Below are 24,758 nucleotides of genomic sequence, written 5' to 3' on the forward strand. Positions count from 1 at the left end.
CTACTCCCATGGCCACAGACAACCTCCTGAGACTGCCCGAGGGTGATCACTGGCTCAAGGTGCTAGCTATGCAAGAGGGAGACCCCGAACAAGGAGGCAACAGGGGCTGGTTAACAAATACCTCAGCGTCCTTGTCCTTTGGTAGGGCAATTCTGAAGCAGCTTCCACATGCCTTCTCAGAAGCTCCCCAGCTAAACTGTGTTCCAGTTGCCATTAGCAATCACCTGGTTATTAACACACTCTTTACTGGTTTTGCTCCTTCCCTGTCTCACTGCCCTACTCCCTCATGGAGCTTCCTGGAAAAAATGAACTACCCAATAACTTCCTTGTAACCAAGTACTTGTCTCATTCTCAGGGTTTGCTTCAGAGAGAACAGAAACTAAGACAAAGGATATGAGAGTTAATGTGGGGGAGGGGGTGTCTACAGGACTGCAAGAGATGACTGGTTGGAAGGAGAGGGGCGAGGCAGAGAGACCTAGAACAGCTCCTGGATTTCTGACTGCATGATAAGACTCATGTCAGTGACATTCACAACGGCATTAGTTACAGGAGTCCAAGCAGGTTGCCTTAGATACACTGAGACTGAGTGGACTCTGGGGCATGCAATGGAATTTTCCACCAGGTAGTTGGATATTATGTAATGGAGATCAAGACAGAGGACTTAGCTGAGCCATGATTTGGGAATCAGGGACATGTAGTCACTGAAGCCCCTATACCACCAGTGTTAGGGTTTGACTGGTACTGGTAAGTAAAGATACATTGCTATCCAAGAAGATCAGAGGGTGAACAAAGGAGTCACAGAGGGTTTAAGCCAGAGGTGGCCACAAAGACAATTGAGAAGAAACTGGCCAAGTAGGAAGGAGGAAAGAGAGGAGAGTGGTGTCCTGGAAGCTGGGAGGCAAGCATCCTAAAGGAATGGCCACAAGTGTCAAGTACTGCAGTGAGCTCAAGTGAGATAAACACAGAGAGATGCAGGGAGGACTGCTTGAGGATCACACCAGGAAAGTCACAGAGAGCAGCCCTAAAAGAGTTTGGAAGAGACATGCCCTGGTGGCCTAGAGGTAGTGTGGGATGCACTGACCTAAAGTTCTGGCTTTGCCTAGAGCCCTGGGGTGAGCTTACATCCTTCCACATTTAAACAAGAGAAGAGAAGCCTGTGAAGTCCATTCAGTAGCCTGCTGACTGCTTAGGGTTCCAAACAGGATATTGATTAAAAAGAAAAGTCTGGCTGGGTGCGGTGGCTCACGCCTGTAATCCCAGAACTTTGGGAAGCCAAGACAGGCAGATCACCTGAGGTCGGGAATTGAAGAGCAGCCTGGCCAACATGGTGAAACTCGGTCTCTACTAAAAATACAAAAATTGGCCAGGTGTGCTGGTGTGTGTCTGTAATCCCAGCTACCTGGGAGGCTGAGGCACAAGAATTGCTTGAACCTGGGAGGTGGAGCTCGCAGTGAGCTGAGATTGTGTCACTGCATTCCAGCCTGGGTGACAGAGTGAGACTCAGTCTCAAAAAAAAAAAAAAAGTCTGTCAAAGCTCATTTATTACCAACTGTGCACTCTCTATATGCAGGGTGCTGCAGAGTAATGGAGATGAACCACATGAAGCTTCCATCCTTCAGGGTTTCACAGCCTAGGAAGACAGTTATTATACAGCCACTATTAACATGTAAAGCAGAAAGTGGCAGGTCCCAACAGAAAGTTCAATTTATCTCCATCTCTCTTGTGCTTTCCATTTAAAAAAATCCTTTTTTGTGTAATTTATATAACTCTTCTATGAAGCTCTTCACAGCAAGCATTCTGAGTGATGATAACCCTCCATGTGATGTCCCCCATGACCCAACATAAAGATGACTTTTCATGCAAACTCTCTTTATCAAGTTGCATACACTGAGGCCTATGTGCTTCACCATGCAGTGGCATGGATTCCTGAATATGATTTAGAGCCTATAGGACTTTCCACTTCTACTTCATTCCTACAACAATCCTCCAGGATAAACAGCACAAGGTTTTTAATATTTTTTTAAATTGTAATATAATTCAAATACCATAAAATTTGCCATTTAACAGGGTGCAAATCAGTGTTCTTAGTATATTCAGAGTTATGCAATCATCATCGCTATTTAATTCCAGATCATTCCCATCACCTCAAAAAAGATACCCCATTAGCAGTCCCACCCCATTTCCCGATTCCCATCCCTTATCCCCAGCTTCTGACAACCACTAATCTACTCTCTGTATCTACGGATTTCCTATGCAGATAAATGGAATCAGGCTTTTTGTGACTGGCTGATTTCAGTTAGCATTAACATTTTCAAGATTCATCCATGTTGTACCATGTGTCAGTACTTCATTCTTTTTTATTGCTTAGTAATATTCCATTATATGAATGGATCACAGTTTGTCTATTCATCAGGTGGTGGACATTTGGATTGTTCCACTTTGGAGCTATTACTATTAATAATAATGCTGCTATGAACATTAGTGTATAAGTTTATATGCAGACCTATATTCTCAAGTATTTGGGTAAATACCTAGAAATGGAATTGTTTGATCGTAAGATAATTCTGTGTTTAACTTTTTGAGGAATTGCCAAGCTGTCTTCCACCACTATACCATCTTATGCACCCATTGCAATGGTTAAGAGTTTCAAACTTTTAACATCCTCATTAATGCTTGTTATCTCCCATTGATTTGACTAAGGGAAGATCTTGCTTTCCTCATTTCACTGATAAAAAAAAAAAATAAAAAGACGGGCTTACACAGCAATTAATTAGAAAGGCCAAAACTCAAATATTAGTTTTCAGATTTCTAGGTCAACTTTCTTTCCGTGATACCACAAAGGTAACTATAAAACCACATCAACATCAGAGTGTTGTAAAGGCATGGATCGCTGGCCCCTAAAAAACTCAGGTTTGGTAACTCAGGGAAAGGAAGTGATGTGGATACACAGTGCACACACACAGACACACACACACACACACACATACACTCACATTTACATTCATGTATGAGCACCCTATTCAGTATGTTAATGGTTTAATGATATACTCACCAAAATACCAACATACTAACAGGAAGTTTCCAAAGAGGTTGAGCTTAAATTGTAGTAATAGCTTTGACACTCAGATAAGACGATTTATTAGCATTAAAGGCATATGTTTCTGTAGTTCTTTAGACTGATTTAGGACGTGATTCTCGCCTATGGTTCGTTACATCTGGACACGTCTACTCATGCCATTGCATATGAGTTATTTTAGAAAGAGGCACACTATTATCTAAAGCTGAAGTATCCAATTCCTACAAATGCTTCTTAATTTGTCCAAAAGCACAGGGTCTTTAAATTTGCTCACAACATAGGCTGTTAGAAAAGTGCAAATCTGGATGTTCCTCAACTTATGATAAAACTACATCCTGATAAACCCATGGTAAGTTGAAAATGCATTTAATACACATAACCTATCAAACATCATAGCTTAGCCTACTCTATCTTAAATGTGCTCAGAACACTTACATTAGCCAACCATTGAGCAAAATCATTCAACACAAAGTCTAGCTTACAATTTAGTGTGAAATATATCATGTAATTTATTGAATACTGTACTGAGAGTGAAAAACAGAATGGTTGCATGGATACTTGAAATACAGTTTCCATTGAATGCATATAACTTTCTCACCATCATAAAACTGAAAAATCATAAGTAAGGGACTGTCTGTATTTGAAACTTGAGGGGCATCACTGAATTATTATGTAAGCCAAATTTGTCAAAATTGGAAATGTTGCCACACAGTTATTTGAATACAACAATAGAATTGCCAGTACCTTGCCTCATAATTAGTTCCTGAGATATTTTTCTAATAGAAATACCATAAATACATTTTGAGTGGCATAACAGCATCCCCCTCACTTGTCATAGAAAATAAGTAAATACATTTTGTCACTTCAAGCAATAGAAAGGTATTTCTGCAATATGTCATCATCCTTATGTTGAACCAAGATTTGTAATTTGAAAGAAATCAACCATTAACCTGAAAAGAAGATAGCTGAGATTGAATTTTGAGAAAGGATGCTCCTTCCATTTAAATCGAAGCAGTTAAATGTGTAAAATAAAGGAAGGCATGAAATAAATATGGAATTATCCATTTCAAATGCTAATTCTCCATGTCTCACATTAACACTACCATGGTGAATGGTTAAAACAAATCTCTGAATTATTTACGGCAAGTCTATGATGTTATATTTTGGTGATAATGCCACAGGTATATAATTTTATGGAGAGTTCTGCTGATCTTGAATTTGAAATAATTCTTATAAGTAATAACTTACAGTAACAAATGTATGAAAGTAAACCAGTAGGCTAATTGAAAATATTGGCAAATGTGTTCCTAATTTCTATCATTTGCCTGATCTATTAAATTTTAGGTAATGCAGATAGAAATGTTTGCAGAGTGTGCCTTTACTACTATTTAAAATAAGGACGTTTTTAATTACCCATAATTTTAAAAAATGTTATACTAGGGTTGAGTTAGGTAAAACTCTTAATATCAAAATAAAATCAGACCCTGAGATCTTTTAGCAGAGAAAAACTATTGGAACTCCTTTCTTTAGGAATACTATGCCTGTTGGCCAAACCATAGCTTCTGGAATGATGCACTGGCAGTAGTGAGAGGGAAAGGAAGTGTCTGCCTATTCAACCATAAAAAACAGCAATCCGGGGTGCAGGAGGGCCTCAAACCAACTGGCACTCCCCGCCTCAAAGGCTTCCATGTCTCCTGACCCAAACTAGGCAGCTGACAGCCTTCCCCTGGTATCCCTGCTGTCCAGGTACAAAAACCATCACCTATGCATGAAATTAGCAGATTCTGTTTTGGTGTTGCTATTCGATGAGTAATAATACGATCACTTTACTGTGGCTAGTGTGCTTTTCCTCTAATGTGTGTAGCACTGACAAGATTTCTTAAGTCTCGTTAACCAACAAAATAGTATATCAAGCCCTGACTTTTAGCATTTGTTGATTTCTGCCATGTAAATAGCCTCAACATGGAAAATTTTCTCCTACCTATATGCTGTCACTGAACATGGAATTGGAAAGGATGCAAACAAATTCACCATTATATAGTATTTCCACCATATAAGTATAGTAGACATAAATAAAGCAAAGAGCATAGGTAATAGTAAAATGTAGCAATTAGGAATTGCTGTGTATTGAGTACTTATTATCTTTGTATTTAATATAACTTATTAAATTGTAAGTTTATAAAATTTAATTTTTAATAAAGACTGTGTTTTAATAATCAGCTCACAAAATTTTTGTTTGTTTGTTTTTTTGTTTTTTTTGAGACGGAGTCTCGCTCTGTCGCCCAGGCTGGAGTGCAGTGGCGCTATCTTGGCTCACTGCAAACTCCACCTCCCGGGTTCACGCCATTCTCCTGCCTCAGCCTCCCCAGTAGCTAGGACTACAGGCACCCGCCACCACGCCCCACTAATTTTTACTTATTTTTTTGTATTTTTAGTAGAGACAGGGTTTCACCATGTTAGCCAGGATGGTCTCGATCTCCTGACCTCATGATTTGCCCGCCTCAGCCTCCCAAAGTGCTGGGATTACAGGTGTGGCTACCACGCCCAGCCAGCTTGCAAAATTCTTGACATTTTAACAATCAGTTCTCATAAACCAGTACAAGTTAGTCCCACTGCATATTTATTTAAGATCTGCATATATTGACCTGTGTGTGTGTGTATGTGTGTGTGTTATTCCTGCAAATGAGCCAGATAACCAAGAAAAATGAGGACTCTTTCCTGCGATTCTATTGTGTGCATGTAGATCAAAATGACTCTGCTCTGACCAGTAAATACAGAATTCTCAGTCTACTACCCTTTTCATTGCTTTAAGCAAGGTATTTTGCCTCAGTTCTTATTTTCCTAGAGCTGTTAAATTTTAAGCCACATCCAAGAGAGGATACATGACTGTCAAATACATTGGGCATTGGAGCAGGATCATGCTCAGTTTAAGAATCCCAGTTCGTGCTGTGATGCTCTACCCAGACTCTGTGCGGGACAGTGCCCCAGCTTCAAGGGATGTTGCCAGAAGACAGCCCTCAGCTGTCAGCCCTCTCCAGAAATTACCCTTGACTGAGAGGAGCTACTTATTCCAAGATCGCACTCCTTCCTGGGTGCAGCCTGCATCCATAACTGCTTGTCTCAGAATGTACAGGTCTAGACTCCTCACACCAACTTGGAACCATTTTGAAACAATCATCTCAGCTTTAGAGCTCCCAATAGGGTCACCAGATGCTCCATAAACACTGCATCATCACTTGACTTCTCCTGCTGTCCAATTCTGTTTCCTTCTTCCCTTCTGCAAATATTGATTGCAAAAGCATTTCCATATTAGCCTCCTGCACATTAACCTCCATCCCAGAGTGGTTCCTGAGAAAGACAGCCTGAAAACTTGGCAAAGTAGCTGTGAAATAATAAAACCTCTAAGCAAATATTTTTAATTTGAAAACCAAAATGCATATGCGATGAATTTTTAATTTTTACATTTTTTAATAATGTACTACTAGATCCTGTTTCTTGGCCATTTATTAGATACCACAAATATGAGCTAAATAAATGTTTTCTTACGATAGCTTAAAAAGTTATTAAATCTACTTCCAAACATTTAAAGAATACCAATGCTTCACAAACTCTCTCAAAAAATAGAAGAGATAACACTTCTCAAATTATTCTATAATACCAAAAACAAAGACATCACAACAAAGGCAAACTGAAGACCAATATCTCTTATGAATATAGATGTGAAAATTCTCAACTTATTATATAAAAAATAATCCAACAGCATATAAAAATGATTATGAATTACATGACACAACTAAATGGGATTTATCTCAGTAATGTATGGCTGGTTTAACACTTGAAAAACAATTAATGTAATATGCCCTAACAATATGAGAAGAATAAACCTAGCTTTTCATTTTCTTTTATGATCTTGACAGTTTTCAAGAGTATTAATTACCTATTTTGTTGAATGTCCCTCTTTGGAGGTCTGTCTATAGTTTCTCATGATTAGACTATGGTTATGACTGGACTGTGGCTATGGCAAGAATACCATAGCAGTGATGTAGTGTCCTTCTTGATCCATCATACCAACAGGTTCATAATGTTGACATATCTCATTACTGATTATCTTAATCTTGATCACGTGATTATGGTGGTATCTGCTGGGTTTCTCCACTATAAAGTTAGTATCCGTTCTTTCATATTTAATACATGTCTTGAAGAATCTAACTGCATTTTGTTGATGGAAAAAAAATAAAGCCTGAACCTAATGGAGAATTGGTTCTATCTTGAGCAACAGAACATGTCACCTATTCCTTATTCCTGCTTCTGACCACATTTTCTATGAGTCCTTGTTTCCCTAGGGTAGCCAAATAGCCCAAGGAATTTAAAGTATTTACCACATATTTGAGCTATTCCTTTTTTTTCTTGAGAGAAATACCCTAAATATCTATTTTTTTTACACAGAAAAACATCAAATGCTTGAGAAGTTGTTTCTGGATTTTCATTTGAAGACTTTATGTAGTGGTATGTTTCACTTGTTCTGCAAGACAGCTTCCTGATTGATTCACCATACTGCCCAATAAAACATGATCTTCAGCAATACAGGCCTGGTTACATAGTCGTCTGTTTGTATGGGTGTATGTTAGCTGAGGGTTATATTATTACTATTTCATTGAATTGCCACTTGCTGGATCTCTACTCAGTTCTATCACCTTCTCAGCTTTTTAAAGATTCAGAACTCACAAAAATAAGAAAAAAATGCAATGGTAATGAGATAATTGCCCAAGAATGTAATAATAATGAATGTCACGGCATCTAGAAATGATGTGAAACCATCTAATAACAATAATGAAAATTGCTATCAGTAGAATGTAAGCTCCACAAGGGCAGATATATCCCAAGTACTTTGACCAGTGATTGAAACATAATAGTTGCTTAAAACATATCTGTCAGGTAAATTATTTTTAATAAGCTATGTAATCTACTGAGCACTTTACAAATATTGCTTCTTTATAGCCTCACAATAATCCTAGGAAGTACATACTGTTATAATTTATCATTCTCTTTTATATATTTAAACATTTAAGTTTGCTTTCTTACGGAAAATTTCAAACACACGCAGAGAGAATAGTGTAATGAATGCCTGCATACTCACTGCATTAATCAGCTCTGGATGCCATACAAAATACCATAGGCCAGGAGGCTTAAATAACAGGAATTTATTATTTCTCACAGTTCTGGAGGTTGGAAAGTACAAGAACAAGATTCTGGACAATTCTGTTCCCCTGTGAGGGCTCTCTTCCTGTCTTTCAGAAGGCTGTCTTCTAGCTGTATCCTTGAGAAGCCAAGAGTCAGGGGAAGCAACGCCTCTGGTGTCTCTTACTATCACAGCAGTAATTCCATCTTCAGGGCCCCATCCTTATCAACTCATTTAAGTCTAATCACCTCCCAAACGTCCCATCTCTATATACCATCACATTGGGGGTTAGAGATTTAATGTATGAATTTTGATGGGATACAATTCAGTCCATACATAGAACCTGCCCATCACCCAGTTAAAATGATCAGTTACTGATATATGTTATCCCATTTTCCTTTTTCTTCTTCTTCTATTTTTTTAGACTGGGTATCTGGGTCTCATTCTGTCGCTGAGGCTGTAGTGCAGTGGTGCAATCATAACTCCCGGGCTCAAACGATCCTCTGTCTCAGCCTTCTGAGTAGCTGGGACTCTAGGCGTGCACCACCACACCTAGCTGTCATCCCATTTTATACAAACAGTGTAATGTGCTTGCTGTATTATTTGATAATATTCAATTCTTCTACAGAAGAAAATAAAAACAAATGGGATATATAACTCGTGTGAAGTGTTGATAATAACTAAGCAAGCAGATTTTGAGATATAGGCAGGATTCATAGAATTGTGTTAAATGCAGTAATAAGTTAGTAACCTCTAAAACGTGCTATACGATAAAAAGGATGGAACAAACAAGATTGTTATTTCAAAATGGAAAAGAATGGTAAGAACAGGTCAGAAGCATGAATCATGTCACCTCTAGAGTGACAGCAATGTTATCCTCAAATGATCCTCCCATTGGTGATACTCATTATAGTCTCATTTGGCCTTACATCTTCTCTGACATAGAAATGGAGGTAAACCCCCCTGCTCTTCACCAATGAGCTGATGAGATATCGGCCAGGCCCACTTGCCCCTGTATCTTTCTTACAGAGCAAGTGTGTGTAGTGGGCCCCAGGCACTCACCATCTGCCATGCTCCCTTGTTCAAACCTCAGCTATGGTCCTCACAACCACACCACCATTGAGAGTGTAGAGATGGTAAAGAGACAGAGCATTCAAACACAGCATAACCAGAAAGTGAGGTTTTCCACACATTTGTCACCTAGTCTAAGTGTGTTAACCTATTCCTCTCTTTCTCCTGGCTTCTTCCTCCTTGAGTCAATGTGAGTCATGCCTCTTAATTTGGTCTATAAGCTTTTCTGTTGTGCATCCTCTGGGATAGTTTACCTGCTAGTATACTGGCAGCAGGGAAATTTTCAGAACATGGGCTCAGAAGAGATGGAGAGACTGCACTAAAGTTACTCGTATGGGCTGAAATCCAGGTGTTTAATATACTGCTGAACTTAATTCATAATTATAAATTCAAACTATAACACTTTGATAAGACACCCAGGAAAGCAAACATTTCATTTTGCAGAGTTTTGAATGGTATGTGTTTGTGCGTATATAAAACAAACAAACAAACAAACAAAAATAAAGTGCAGCTTGAACCCAATCTGTGACATGTTTTCCATTAAGAAAAAATCCTCTTTGCGACTCCATTGAATTGTACATAAACAAGTCAAAAAAGCTTTCTTTCCACTGACAGATTTATTTTTATTTTAAATTTTTTATTAGTTTCATTTGTTCTTTCTCCTTTGGTCTCTGAGTTCAACAGCTTAAGAATAGCTTAGATTCCATACATTGCAATTGCTCTCCAAAAAAAAAAAAAAAAAAAAAATCTGAACGTTTGCAAGAAAAAATGTTCGGTTTAAAGCCATTGCCTTTGCTCTATACTATTAACCCTCTAGATATATGCCAAAATTGCCCAATTGTTCAAACCTAATGTCAGGCTTGGGACTCTGTGGTCCATGTCTTGAATTGACTATTTCCTCATGATACAGTGATCTAATAACTGCTGCTCAGGTCAGGGAAAAATAAAGCACTCAAGATTAAAGCTTGCATTGCAAATCTGTTTACTGTTTCTATACAAATTTCACTGTAATATACTCTCTTTGACAGTGTGCTAGGCCAGTATTTCCTCTGGAAGACACTGTTGTAGAAACCAATAATAATTTTCCTGAGAATGTTCCCTAGCTTGATAAAAGAACAGAAAATAATTATGTTGACAAATCCAGCCAAATTGAGATGTTTTATACGTTCATTTTAAATACAGTTTTCTTGGTCTTGCTAGTAGACTTACATCTGCAGAATATACAAGTGACTAAAAATAATTCTTTCAAATTGTAGATGAAATGAAGCAAAAAGTTTCAGATACTCTTACAAAAAGAACTGATCACAGTCCTAAAGTAAGATTTTTGAAGGAAATATATGACAATATATTTCCCAAATCATTGAAAGAACACATAATTTGAAAGAAACTTTATATTAGAATAAAATCAAAGGCAAACTGCTTAAATTGCTCATCTCTAATATGTGTCTTCTGACTGATGGACAACTTTACACGCATCCAACCTTGGGTGGCCAACTCTTCCACAATTTGCATGATGAATCAAAGTTTAGGATTATGAGATCTTGAAAAAACTTTAACTAAGGTGACACAACATGTGATATTGTTTTTCTACTAGCTAAGCATTACATTCACTTTCATAAGTCCATGCATTCTATAGGATATAAGGCCAGTCACATCAATGACCATTTTTATGACATCTATATCACACTATGCTTAAAGAAGCAGAAAATTTGGATGTCAAATCTTAAGAATAAAAATCTTTGAGCAATCTGTGTTTAGCATATTGAATGTAGCTTTGCTCTGTTAGAAACTCTGTTTAGCTTAAACCAATGCTCTCAATTCTATCAGGCTCAGCAAACCCTTTTTATAACAAAAAATTTGTAAAGTCCCCTTGCTATGCAGAAATGACATTTATCAATATTAACACTCATCAGCACACATGAAACAGGTGTCAGTGCCCCACCCATATCTGCCCAGTTCTCATCATTCTAGCACATGCCCATCCACAGCATCTTCTAGCAAATACCCTTGCTGTCACTCTCTGCCTGAGGTTTTTCCCTCTGCCTGCCCAAGGGAGCAGATAAGAAATGCTGGGAAGTTAATGACCCAGGAGCAGTCCTCAGCCAGCTGATGAAGGGGGAAAGATAAAAAAAAAAAAATAGGCCAGCTTTTCTCCTCCCTCAGATGGGACCACTTCTAGGCATGTTCTACATGGTTGCTGAGAGCTCCCCAGCAAGACAGAGCCCCACTTGTCCACAGTGCCAACTTATAACACTCCCACTCCTCCTGGCTGCTTTTCCTTCCCTTCCTTACATCCCTACTCCTCTGCACTGTTCCCTGTCATCGCCTCCTGTAGAAAGCACGTGCACACAACACCTTGGCTCAGGGTCTGTTCCCAAGGGAAGCCAAATGAAAACAACACATCAATTTGAAAAAAAAAAAATCAATAGAGTGCCATAAGTGTGATATGAAAATGATTTAAAATGAAAGTATTTATAGTAAAATTCTATTTTCAACATGTAAAGACAAGGGCATGACTACACTAGAACACGCAATGAAGAAGGAAGATGTTTGCTTCACTAAGTAGAATCACTACAAAAAAAAAATCTCTAAATGTGGACTCAACCAGGTGTGAAAAACTCTCCTGCTGCTGGGGCATGGCCATCTGTAGCATAATTTTCTCAGGCACTCTTGGTAAAGTTCTAAGCAAACTAAGTACAAGCTTCCCTTAATTTTCATGATAGTCCAGGATACAGTGAAAAAGAGAGAGAGGCTTTGTTTTGATGTATCTTGGTATTTATAAACAGGTTTTCACTTATACGACTGTCTGGCAAAATGTTAAAACAGTGTGTGGGAGGAAGGACAGTTTTACCATGTGGGCTTGGCCGGACCACATGTCACAACATCCCTGTCCCTGACCAGAAAATGCTTGTGGCACTCCCTAGTTGTTGTCACTGCCCAAAACCACCCTCACAAAACGGTCCCTAGAGGGCAGTACTACACCCACTGAGAACCACTGGTTTAGACAAAAAAAGGCACATCATAATGGAGGAAAGGAGAAAGGAACTGCACAGTGGCTTAGGCCACTAGATTTAGACTACCTCAGTTTAAATCCCACCTCAACTTTTTGTTTAAGGTAAGACCTTAATTCACTTGAGCTAAGACCAGTAGTGTTACAGGTCCAACCTACAGACGGTAGGTTAGTGTAACAGCCCATAGAATGCATGGAGTTACAGTCGTCAACATAATGCTTAGCTAGTGGAGAAACAGAATTGCAATATGCATCACCTTGGTTTTGGCTCATATCCTTGGACGAGGAATTGAGCCACAGGGAAGGCAGTTTCCTTCTGGTGCATATTCCTCATCTCTAAGATGGAAGAAACCACATTTTCTAACTCAGGATTGTTTTGAGAATCAACGACTAAAACAGTGCCGGGCACCAAGTGGGAGTTCAGAAACATTTGCTATCTTATTACTGTATTTCGTGGCTCGATGATTGATCTCATTCACCCCTCTAACTCAAATCATCTCTCTGGTGTGGCCACCAGAAGACACAAATTGTGCAGGATCTGTCAATGTGGGTTTGGTTGTATAACCATCTGTTTCCAAGGCACAGCCTGTGAATTTACTATCATTCCATGCCCGCCCTCCTCCTCTCCTCTGCTGCCTGTCCTGTCACTCGTCACTCCCAATAACAATAACCTGTGTACCTCTGTGCCCTCTGAGGAGATCTTATGAAAGGTGAATGTAGGGGAAAAGAAGAAAGGAAAAGTCTTGAGTTAGCTTTTTCCCACACTGGCTAAATCAAAGTAACAGTGGCAGCAGTTAGAGAACTTGAAAAATAAATGAGATGATGTATAGGAATGCACTGCTGTAAACTGTAGAGTGATGCACAAATGCAAAAGTGCCTTTGTTCTTGTTACTTATTAGTAGTATTGTTAGTCACACAGCTGTAAGAAACCCAACCAGGGAAGATATAGAGACTTGGTATTACCCTTTAAAAATGAGAAAATGAGACAGGTGAGAACCAAGACTAGATATTGCCTAAAAGGAAACTGGAAAAGATCAAATTGACAGCCCTGTAGAAGAGGGTTCTTGGAGATGAAGAGCTGTCTGGGAAATGGTGACATCAAGTTAGGCAGAGGAGCAGAGGTACCAAATGAAAGGGTCAGCTTTTTAAGGCTGCAGACGTGTTCTTGAATAGAGAACTGCATTGATTGATGTGGCCTGTAATGGAAACTCAGATAATGAAATAAAACCAACATTTAAGAATTTCAGGCTGAGAACTCATTGCCATGGCAACCCTCTCAGAAGGGAACTTGTATAAGAAAATAAGATTCACTTGACTACGCCTTAAAATGAAAACCTACACTACAGTGAAACAACTAAATGCAGAATTCCAAAACTGCTTGATTGCCACAATGCCTAGAGGTAGTACTGAAGTTGTAGGCCCATCATCTTTCCCACAGGAAGCTATTGCTTCTCAAGATCTCTGACTCATGGAAGGAACATCAGTTAGCTCTGAGGGATCCCTATTGAAATTGGGTGGTTCCTACCAACAAAAATTTACAATGTTTTTTCATTCAAAAAAATCATCCAGCATGATGCTTGTGGAAATCACAGGTAGCATACACCATTTAAACAAACATACAAGTTTTAGTCTGCCCATAATCACATAAAATCACCAAATTCCTATGTCGATTATTATTTATTTTCATGGGAAAATAATTTTTAACCTAAGTAAGATCTGGCTTATATGCAGATTATGATTTTTTCAAAATAAAACATCTACTCTATTACATGTTGTCATTCAAAGAATGTCAGACACGGTGCATTGTATTTCATCAGTGAAAACAGTTTTCTCAAATACCTAATATGATTGACAAATATAAATCTATGCCTTTTAACTGGTGCTAGAAGAAGAAATTGCTGTGATCCTTTTTGTATGGCATGGATTAGTTTTTTAAAAATGAATATGATGTTAAAAGAAGGGAAACAGAAGTCAGGATAAACACATAAAAATCATTACAAAATATTTCTGTGCTCACAAACAAAAGGAATAAAGACAGCACGATATATAAGAAAATATCTATGTCATCCACTCCATCAGTGCATGGTCATAATGGATACAAAATTAGGCATTTTCATTTTCCAGCTCTTGCTCAATAGAAATTTTTCTTGTCTTCACACCTACACTCACCCCTGAGATTTCACCAAGATTTTCACCAATACACACAATTTCTGTTAGTATGTTTTAGATATATATACCCAAGGATATCATGTATATGTATAGTTTTCATTGTTTCAGGATACACTGTTGCTCTAGAAATCAACATAATTCAGATGCTTGATTTCATCGGTCTGACTATGCATTCCTCAGGTCATATGAATTAGACTTCTGGAATTCAACCTGGGTCTTTTTCCTTTTTTGACAGCTATAATACCTTTGTCTTTCCCAAGCTTTTACAGAGAAAATCTGTAGGCTCCCTGATCTTCTTTTAAAGTTTTCTTTTATTCCCACTCCAATTTCCAGTTTATACTGCTAATTATCCTCTTCATAGTGCCTTAAATTTTGCCTATCTTGCAATCAACAATCTCAAGGCTGTCAAGAATATATATATATAAAAATAAATATATATAAAAATAAATTTTTGGATCCAAGGGTAAATCATGGTTAAATAAAAATAACTGACTTTAACATTTGGAATAAGGAATAATATTTGAAAGAAATAAACTTGCACAGACTAGGTCTAGGAGGCATGAAAGATTGGTCATATTTTTTCTTTCATTCTTTTTTTTTTTTAGTGAAAGTACAAACATTTTTCTCAAAAATAAGCCCAACATTTACTATTTATGACCCTGTCAGACATTAACCAGTTTATTATTATTATTATTATTATCATACTTTAGGTTTTAGGGTACATGTGCACAATGTGCAAGTTTGTTACATATGTATCCATGTGCCATGTTGGTGTGCTGCATCCATTAACTCATCGTTTAGCATTAGGTATATCTCCTAATGCTATCCCTCCCCCTCCCCCCACCCCACAACTGTCCCCGGTATGTGATGTTCCCCTTCCTGTGTCCATGTGTTCTCATCGTTCAATTCCCATCTATAAGTGAGAACATGTGGTGTTTGTTTTTTATCCTTGCTGTCCCTAGAAAAGACATGAACTAATCATTTTTTATGGCTGCATAGTATTCCATGGTGTACATGTGCCACATTTTCTTAATCCAGTCTATCATTGTTGGACATTTGGGTTGGTTCCAAGTCTTTGCTATTGTGAATAGTGCTGCAGTAAACATACGTGTGCATGTGTCTTTATAGCAGCATGATTTATAATCCTTTGGGTATATACGGAGTAGTGGGATGGCTGGGTCAAATGGTATTTCTAGTTCTAGATCCCTGAGGAATCGCCACACTGACTTCCACAATGGTTGAACTAGTTTACAGTCCCACCAACAGTGTAAAAGTGTACCTATTTCTCCACATCCTCTCCAGCACCTGTTGTTTCCTGATTTTTTTAATGATCACCATTTTAACTGGTGTGAGATGGTATCTCATTGTGGTTTTGATTTGCATTTCTCTGATGGCTAGTGATAATGAGCATTTTTTCATGTGTTTTTTGGCTGCATAAATGTATTCTTTTGAGAAGTGTCTGTTCATGTCCTTTGCCCACTTTTTGATGGGGTTGTTTTTTTCTTGTAAATTTGTTTGAGTTCATTGTAGATTCTGGATATTAGCCCTTTGTAAGATGAGTAGGTTGCAAAAATTTTCTCCCATTCTGTAGGTTGCCTGTTCACTCTGATGGTGGTTTCTTTTGCTGTGCAGAAGCTCTTTAGTTTAATTAGATCCCATTTGTCAATTTTGGCTTTTGTTGCCACTGATTTTGGTGTTTTAGACATGAAGTCCTTGCAATCCTAGTCTCGGATAAAACGGACTTTAAAGCAACAAACATCAAAAGAGACAAAGAAGGCCATTACATAATGGTAAAGGGATCAATTCAACAAGAAGAACTAACTATCCTAAATATACATGCACCCAATACAGGAGCACCCAGATTCAAAAAGCAAGTCCTTAGTGACCTACAAAGAGAATTAGACTCCCACACAATAATAATCGGAGACTTTAACACCCTACTGTCAACATTAGACAGATCAACGAGACAGAAAGTTAACAAGGACATCCAGGAATTGAACTCAGCTCTGCACGAAGCGGACCTAATAGACATCTACAGAACTCTCCACCCCAAATCAACAGAATATACATTCTTTTCAGCACCACACCACACCTATTCCAAAATTGACCACATAGTTGGAAGTAAAGCTCTCCTCAGCAAATGGAAAAGAACAGAAATTATAACAAACTGTCTCTCAGACCACAGTGCAATCAAACTAGAACTCAGGATTAAGAAACTCACTCAAAACCTCTCAACTACATGGAAACTGAACAACCTGCTCCTGAATGACTACTGGGTACATAACGAAATGAAGGCAGAAATAAAGATGTTCTTTGAAACCAACGAGAACAAAGACACAACATACTAGAATCTCTGGGACACATTCAAAGCAGTGTGTAGAGGGAAATTTATAGCACTAAATGCCCACAAGAGAAGGCAGGAAAGATCCAAAATTGACACCCTAACATCACAATTAAAAGAACTAGAGAAGCAAGAGCAAACACATTCAAAAGCTAGCAGAAGGCAAGAAATAACTAAGATCAGAACAGAACGGAAGGAAATAGAGACACAAAAAACCCTTCAAAAATCAATGAATCCAGGAGCTGGTTTTTTGAAAAGATCAACAAAATTGATAGACTGCTAGCAAGACTAATAAGAAAAGAGAGAAGAATCAAATAGACGCAATAAAAAAATGATAAAGGGGATATCACCACCGATCCCACAGAAATACAAACTACCATCAGAGAATAGTATAAACATCTCCACGCAAATAAACTAGAAAATCTAGAAGAAATGGATAAATTCCTCGACACATACACCCTCCCAAGACTAAACCAGGAAGAAGTTGAATCTCTGAATAGACCAATCACAGGCTCTGAAATTGAGGCAATAATCAATAGCTTACTGACCGAAAAAAGTCCAGGACCAGATGGATTCACAGCCGAATTCTACCAGGGTACTAAGAGGAGCTGGTACCATTCCTTCTGAAACTATTCCAATCAATAGAAAAAGAAGGAATCCTCCCTAACTCATTTTATGAGGACAGCATCATCCTGATACTGAAGGCTGGCAGAGACACAACAAAAAAAAGAGAATTTTAGACCAATATCCTTGATGAATATTGATGCAAAAATCCTCAATAAAATACTGGCAAACTGAATCCAGCAGCACATCAAAAAGCTTATCCACCATGATCAAGTGGGCTTCATCCCTGGGATGCAAGGCTGGTTCAACATACGAAAATCAATAAACGTAATCCAGCATATAAATGGAACCAATGACAAAAACCACACGATTATCTCAATAGATGCAGAAAAGGCCTTTGACAAAATTCAACAACCCTTCATGCTAAAAACTCTCAATAAATTAGGTATTGATGGGACGTATCTCAAAATAAAAGAGCTACCTATGACAAACCCACAGCCAATATCATACCGAATGGACAAAAACTGGAAGCATTCCCTTTGAAAACTGGCACAAGACAAGGATGCCCTCTCTCACCACTCCTATTCAACATAGTGTTGGAAGTTCTGGCCAGGGCAATCAGGCAGGAGAAGGAAATAAAGAGCATTCAACTAGGAAAAGAGGAAGTCAAATTGTCCCTGTTTGCAGATGACATGATTGTATATCTAGAAAACCCCATTGTCTCAGCCCCAAATCTCCTTAAGCTGATAAGCAACTGCAGCAAAGTCTCAGGATACAAAATCAATGTGCAAAAATCACAAGCATTCTTATACACCAATAACAGACAAGCAGAGAGCCAAATCATGAGTGAACTCCCATTCACAATTGCTTCAAAGAGAATAAAATACCTAGGAATCCAACTTACAAGGGATGTGAAGGACCTCTTCAAGGAGAACTACAAACCACTGCTCAATGAAATAAAAGAGGTTACAAACAAATGGAAGAACATTCCATGCTCATGGGTAGGAAGAATTAATATTGTGAAAATGGCCATACTGCCCAAGCTAATTTATAGATTCAATGCCATCCCCATCAAGCTACCAATGACTTTCTTCACAGAATTGGAAAAAACTTTAAAGTTCATATGGAACCAAAAAAGAGCCTGCGTTGCCAAGTCAATCCTAAGCCAAAAGAACAAAGCTGGAGGCATCACGCTACCTGACTTCAAACTATACTACAAGGCTACAGTAACCAAAACAGCATGGTACTGGTACCACAACAGAGATATAGACCAATGGAACAGAACATAGCCCTCAGAAATAATGCCACATATCTACAACCATCTGATCTTTGACAAACCTGACAAAAACAAGCAATGGGGAAAGGATTCCCTATTTAATAAATGGTGCTGGCAAAACTGGCTAGCCATATGTAGAAAGCTGAAACTGGATCCCTTCCTTACACCTTATACAAAAATTAATTCAAGATAGATTAAAGACTTACAGGTTAGACCTAAAGCCATAAAAACCCTAGAAGAAAACCTAGGCAATACCATTCAGGACATATTTTTTCGACTGAAATGATTTATGTTAAGATTAGAAGGAGAATCAGGATTAAAATCTTACATTTAAATATTTCCTGATATTAAGCACTAAATTATCATTCATAAAAGAGAAATGCCATTGTAAAATGAGCCATTAGATTTGTTGATTAATTTATTTTTTTCCTTTACCACGTAAAGCAAATGTGGATAGGTATGAAAAAACAGCTGTTACAAAGAATGTATGGAGAAGAGAAATGTAATGAATTTTTTCCCCTAAGTTAATAAAATCTATAGTACTTTTTCATAGTAAAAATTTTTATCCACAACATATCTTACACCAAAATCAGTATCTTATTTCTAAATAATTATGTATGACTATAACATTTCCCTCTCTACTATTCAAGAATGATCTCCTCTTAGCAAAACTGAGAGGCAGGTGAAATTTATTTATATCCTACTCTTTTTTCTGCTTTTCTCCATCTGCTTTCAGACCTTTCTCCAATTCTCCTCCCCCAGGCTAAGGTGCTCAGTACTTTTATCATACTCTAATTTATGCTGTCAACATGAAAAGTAATTTGATAAATTTCTTCATATTAAGGTATTAGAAAATTATCTACTGATCTCATGCATATCTGCATTTTAAAGGAAATTTGCAGAGAAAGAACAATGCCTTAACATCCTAAATTACTCATTAATTATGGAATTTCATGCATCTCTGGGAAGATATTTAAAAGTGATGAGAGAACTACAGAGTATTCTCAAATCATATGGTGGACATGATGATCTTGTCCATTTATTTTTCTAGGTGGTCATAAGATGGAGGCACATTTTGTTAGAAAACAACCATTAGATCCTCTCTTTGTCATTGAAGATACCTGATAATGTCAGGGTACACAGTAGGTCTTATTCATATTTATTAAATAAATTATCATACTACTTGTCTTATATCCATTAAAAATATTTGAAGAATCTATTCTTTTGGTAAAACAAGAATAAGAATATATATGTTGGACCCTGTGCTGTGATCCTAAAGCCTTTGTTTTAACCTTAGCAGAAAAGTGGTGCCTATCAAATATTTAATTTATTCCTGGACATTTCCCTGTTGCTTAAAAACATCAAGAAATTACATGGTAAATGTCTAGAGTTCTGGTGTTCAGAATAGATATCAAAGAAATAAGTGATATTTCCTTAAATTGCCAAATCATAAGGTGTGAAAACATCTTATATTTGAAGTAACATTGTCAAATACTTTTAAAAGAATTCCATTCCTCCAATTATCTTATACACATTATCCCGACTGATCCCTACAACAACAGCCTCATGAGTTGGACAGGTCTGCAATAACAGTAGTAATTTACTGATTCTTTATATGTGCAAACCGAGGCTACAAAATGTTGACGTTACTTGTCCACAGTCACACAGTAATAAGTGGCAAAGCAAACACTAAGCCACTCTGATGAAAGGATTTATGAGAAATTATCTTTGACATGTATATAAATGAGTTCAAGTTAAGTTTATTTTTCATCCTAATAACCAGGCTTTTTATATCAACCATGTCTACCATCTGTTGTGATAAGTTGACAAAATACAAGCCTATACTATAAAACATGTATCCAGTCATAATCATGTTTCTGAAAGTTTTCTATTTCCCTCTACATAATCAGAATGTGATGAGATTAGCATTATTATTTATTTAATGGTGATCAAGAACATGACATACCATATAAAGAAGCCCCATTTACTCCAAGAAAAGGAAGAAAGGAAGGAAGGGAAGGAAGGAGAAAGAAAAGAAAAATATTTTTCTTTTTTATGTGTAAAAGAGACAAGACATTTGATGGCAACTGTAGTCTACCACGCAAAACATGATGATCAATTTCGTTGGACATTTCATCCCACATTTTGTGTATTTTCTATCTCCATTTTTATTTACTAATATTGGGATGAATTTGGTTCAGCCTTACCTGCTAATTTCATTCAAGTAATATGTAATTGGCCCTTCAAAATAATCATCAAAGATGTTAAGGTAGATCTAATTCCTGTCAAAGAATGACTAGAGTATTACAAGAGCATTATATGAGCCCATATGCATGCCATTTGTTAAAAAGTTAACTTAGTCCATAATTCTTCCATTGCTTATCTAATGGTAGCAAATAGAGTAACATGATTGTTTTAAGATAATTACAAGTTAGAGATTCCTTTCTCTATTAAAAGGTTGAATGTTATTTTTACACTGTTTCTAACAAACTTCTTACTTCTTACTTTTCCTTGGCTTTTAAAAACAAGTCATTAGAGATGCCAGTGATTCCACTAGCAAATTCTCTTCAGGCCTCAAAATCCATATTTCTCAAGTTGGAAACTTCCCTACATATCCATTTTCCAAGCACTTCAGCCTTTTGCTTTTTTAAATCAATAAGCCATATTGACAAAATTTTAATTATTCCCTAAATGTGCATACCTGTTTTGATTTTTCTTATTTTCCTATAGAGAACAAAATTAACCAACCGGTCTTGGGGTATACTTTGCTCCATTCTCTTTGAACTTCAGCTTTCACCTCTAAGAAAGAATAGGATCTTACGTATTGAGCCATTCGCAAACAAAATTTTAGAAAATCAAAGACAGAAATAAAATATCCAGCTCTGTTAATAATTATCCAAAGATTAAAAAGGGCTATATAATTAGGTCATGAAAAGTTTCCTTATTTCAAGCAGAATCACCAATGCTGCATTGAAAAATGCACTTCATAATTACAATCATGCACAAAAAGTATAGCAACCATCCAGGGTTACCTAAATGTATCTGCTTCTCAAAATTTCTTCATGCAAATAATAAAATCACTACTTCTGTGAACTATCAAGCCATGCTGATCTATTGTCTGCTATGAAATCAAGCATTTAACCATTTTTTTCTGCCCGAAAATTTCAGCAAGGCTATAATCTGTATGGGGGAGGAGGAACAACCAAGGGATTCCAGCCAAATTAATTGATGATTAGATATTTGCAGTGTGTTTTTCTATAGTTTGATTTTCTTGGTGTAATTGAGATGTAATAAAGGTAGAACATGTTGCAAAAGAAAAGCAGGTGAGTAAATACTCCAAATCCAGCTAGAAGAGAATTCCTTTCATGTCAGCCTACTGGTAAGGAAATAGATTAGATCCACATTTTCTGAACTCCCTTTTGTCTTCTGATAAAACTTAGAAGAGCTATGGTATACCCAGCTACCACCTACACAATATTAGTTTAATAAGAGTAAAATAAATCTAAAAGAATAACAACATTCAGGTTAAAATACATACGCAGAGTAATTTCCTGCAAATAAATCATGTCTGATGCTAGCATGAGAATGCATGCACACATTCATGCATGTAGACAGAGATTAAACATAGCTCCAGAATGCACAAGCATACAACCAATATATATTAAATGCACACTATTATAACAAACTCAGCACTTGCTATTTTCCTTCTTTAAATCTGCTGGCCACTACCATAATATTTACTTTCTCCAAAGGAAAGTAAGTGGCAAAATGAAGAGGAAAAAGTAGATAAGATAAATCCAGTTCTGAGGTTTTATAGTTTTAAATTCTGCAACATCATGAAAAATTTAGCAAATATTTATAGCACACCAAAGATTAGAGTCATGATAACCAAATCGGCTACTAAGATCCTTAAACTTAGTTCTCCAAAGTTTGGAAATGGTTTCCTACTTCTTTTTAGACGAGACAGATTACTAAAGCATAAAAGCTGAAAAAGAATGAGGAATAAAAAACATAAAATTACTTACAACTGATCGGATGTTATTTTCTTTCACCAGCTTCAGAGATGATTTATAGCAATTTGCAAGGTCTTCCTTGTGGGAACCATTAATATGGCCTCTGGCTATTGGCCCTACAGTATGGATGACATCTGTAAATACAAAAGGAAGGAAAAAGAGGATAAGCAAGGTATTTTTCACTTTTTTACATAATTAATACTTTATTTATTTTAGGTATTTGTGTTAGAGCCTGGAGACAAGCAAGCTGAGCAATACGCTGGCGATGCAAATATTTCCCTGGTAGAAGATCTTAAGAAGCACAACCTCCTAAAGTAGGCAATTTCCCAGGAAAATGATAATTGTGAAAAGGAATCCCCAACTAGTGAATTGTTTCATAGTTTTTGGTCAGATTCAAGTGACACAGATTATAGTCTAAGACGTGCATAATTGGCTCCCTGGAAAAAGACAAATCCCTGGTGAGAAATAAACTGGGGAAATAAACTGAGGAGTAATTGCCTGCAAAAGGAACATCTGGATTGGCATGGGAAGGAAGGGCCAGTGCTAGCCTAGCTTACTTGTAAGACAATTTTCAGGCATTGTACACAATAAAGAAGAGCAAGTTTCTGAAAAAAAAAATACCAAGGGAATTTTTAATAATCAGTAATAACCTTAAGAAGAATAATTGCAAAACATTCCTGCCAATTTTGAAGTATAACCCACCAATCCTCACCTACATAAGGTATGCTAATAGTTCATACCTATCTTAATAGGTTAATAGTTAATTATCTATTTTACTGTATTATTAAAACATTCAAACATTTTAATGCAATCTATACCGTTCAACTCCTATTTATGTTGAAAAACACAAAATTTGATATTTTGATATACACAATAAGCCATTATGCTATTCTTTTAATCTCTACACACACATAAACTTTTAACTTTAGGAACGTAGTGAAAAGGGACTGTCCTCTTTTTAAGAAAGAGTGAAGAAAAACCCCACATTTTAATCAAATTTACTTAAAAATGCCTTGTAACTCTTGCTTCCTGGTCTTATCTGTGAATTGAATTATTAGTCCCTTTCATTGGTGTAAATCATAGCAACTAATCAACTTTCATCACAAAGACAAATTCAGTCTAATGTAATTGGAATTATTTGTGTTGACTCATCAGTACCACTCAATTCCAACAAGAATGACAGAAGAATAAGAGTATACAAAAATAAGAATATCGTACAGTTTAAAAAGTGCATATGGCATTTGAATAGCAGCAAATAAGTCACTAAAAGAAAAATCTCGCCAGGTGCGGTGGACCACGCCAGTAATCCCAGCACTTTGGGAGGCTGAGGTGGGCAGATCATGAGGTTAGGAGATCGAGACCATCCTGGCCAACATGATGAAATCCCATCTCTACTAAAAATACAAAAATTAGCCAGGCGTGGTGGTGCGTGCCTATAGTCCCAGCTACTCGGGAGACTGAGACAGGAGAATCACTTGAACCAGGGAGTTGGAGCTTGCAGTGAGCCAAGATTGCGCCACTGCACTCCAGCCTGGCGACAGAGTGAGACTCCATCTCAAAAAAAAAAAAAAAAAAAAGGAAGAAGGAAAAAAGAAAAGAAAAATCTCTGGTGGCTGCCCGCTAAATGTTGATACTGCTATTTGATGTTTGAGAAAAGAGCTAAAGCATTGGTTTCCATGATTAATCCTGAAACAGTATTTAAACCCTTGTCAGCCGATATTAAAGAGGGGCTCATCTCATGTGATCAAAGGAGGCATACAAAACTTCACTAATAAGTTCACGCAGATGTTGTTTCACAGGTAAACTTACTTTTAAAGTGAGAACCACTATAATATAGAAGTGAAGGATAAAGGGGCTTGAGGTGTACTCAGGAAAAAAAATAGCACACAGTGATATCATTTTTTTTGTAATAAAAGTAACAAGCAAGGGTTGCATAAATTCAAGCCACACAAGTCCTGTACCATAGTAAATATTTATACGAATATTGTACTTTAGTTTCTTTAATGAATGTTAGAATCCATAAAGGAAGGAGATGGTGCTTAGCCTTACTTTATTTCCC

At 37.1% G+C, this 24,758-nt stretch overlaps 1 protein-coding gene across 7 annotated transcripts in view; it reads right to left on the minus strand.

The window, feature by feature from the left end:
* Window positions 1-24,758, minus strand: part of MACROD2 (mono-ADP ribosylhydrolase 2) — a 2,104,525-nt gene that overhangs the window by 825,004 nt on the left and 1,254,763 nt on the right. For all 7 annotated transcript variants that reach the window (XM_055265233.2, XM_055265231.2, XM_055265236.2 and 4 more), the window contains exon 6: window positions 22,712-22,833. In XM_055265233.2, the coding sequence (XP_055121208.2) occupies window positions 22,712-22,833 (122 nt within the window). The remainder of the gene's footprint in view (window positions 1-22,711; window positions 22,834-24,758) is intronic.

This window comes from Symphalangus syndactylus, chromosome 24, assembly GCF_028878055.3.
Source record: "Symphalangus syndactylus isolate Jambi chromosome 24, NHGRI_mSymSyn1-v2.1_pri, whole genome shotgun sequence".
Lineage (NCBI taxonomy): Eukaryota > Metazoa > Chordata > Mammalia > Primates > Hylobatidae > Symphalangus > Symphalangus syndactylus.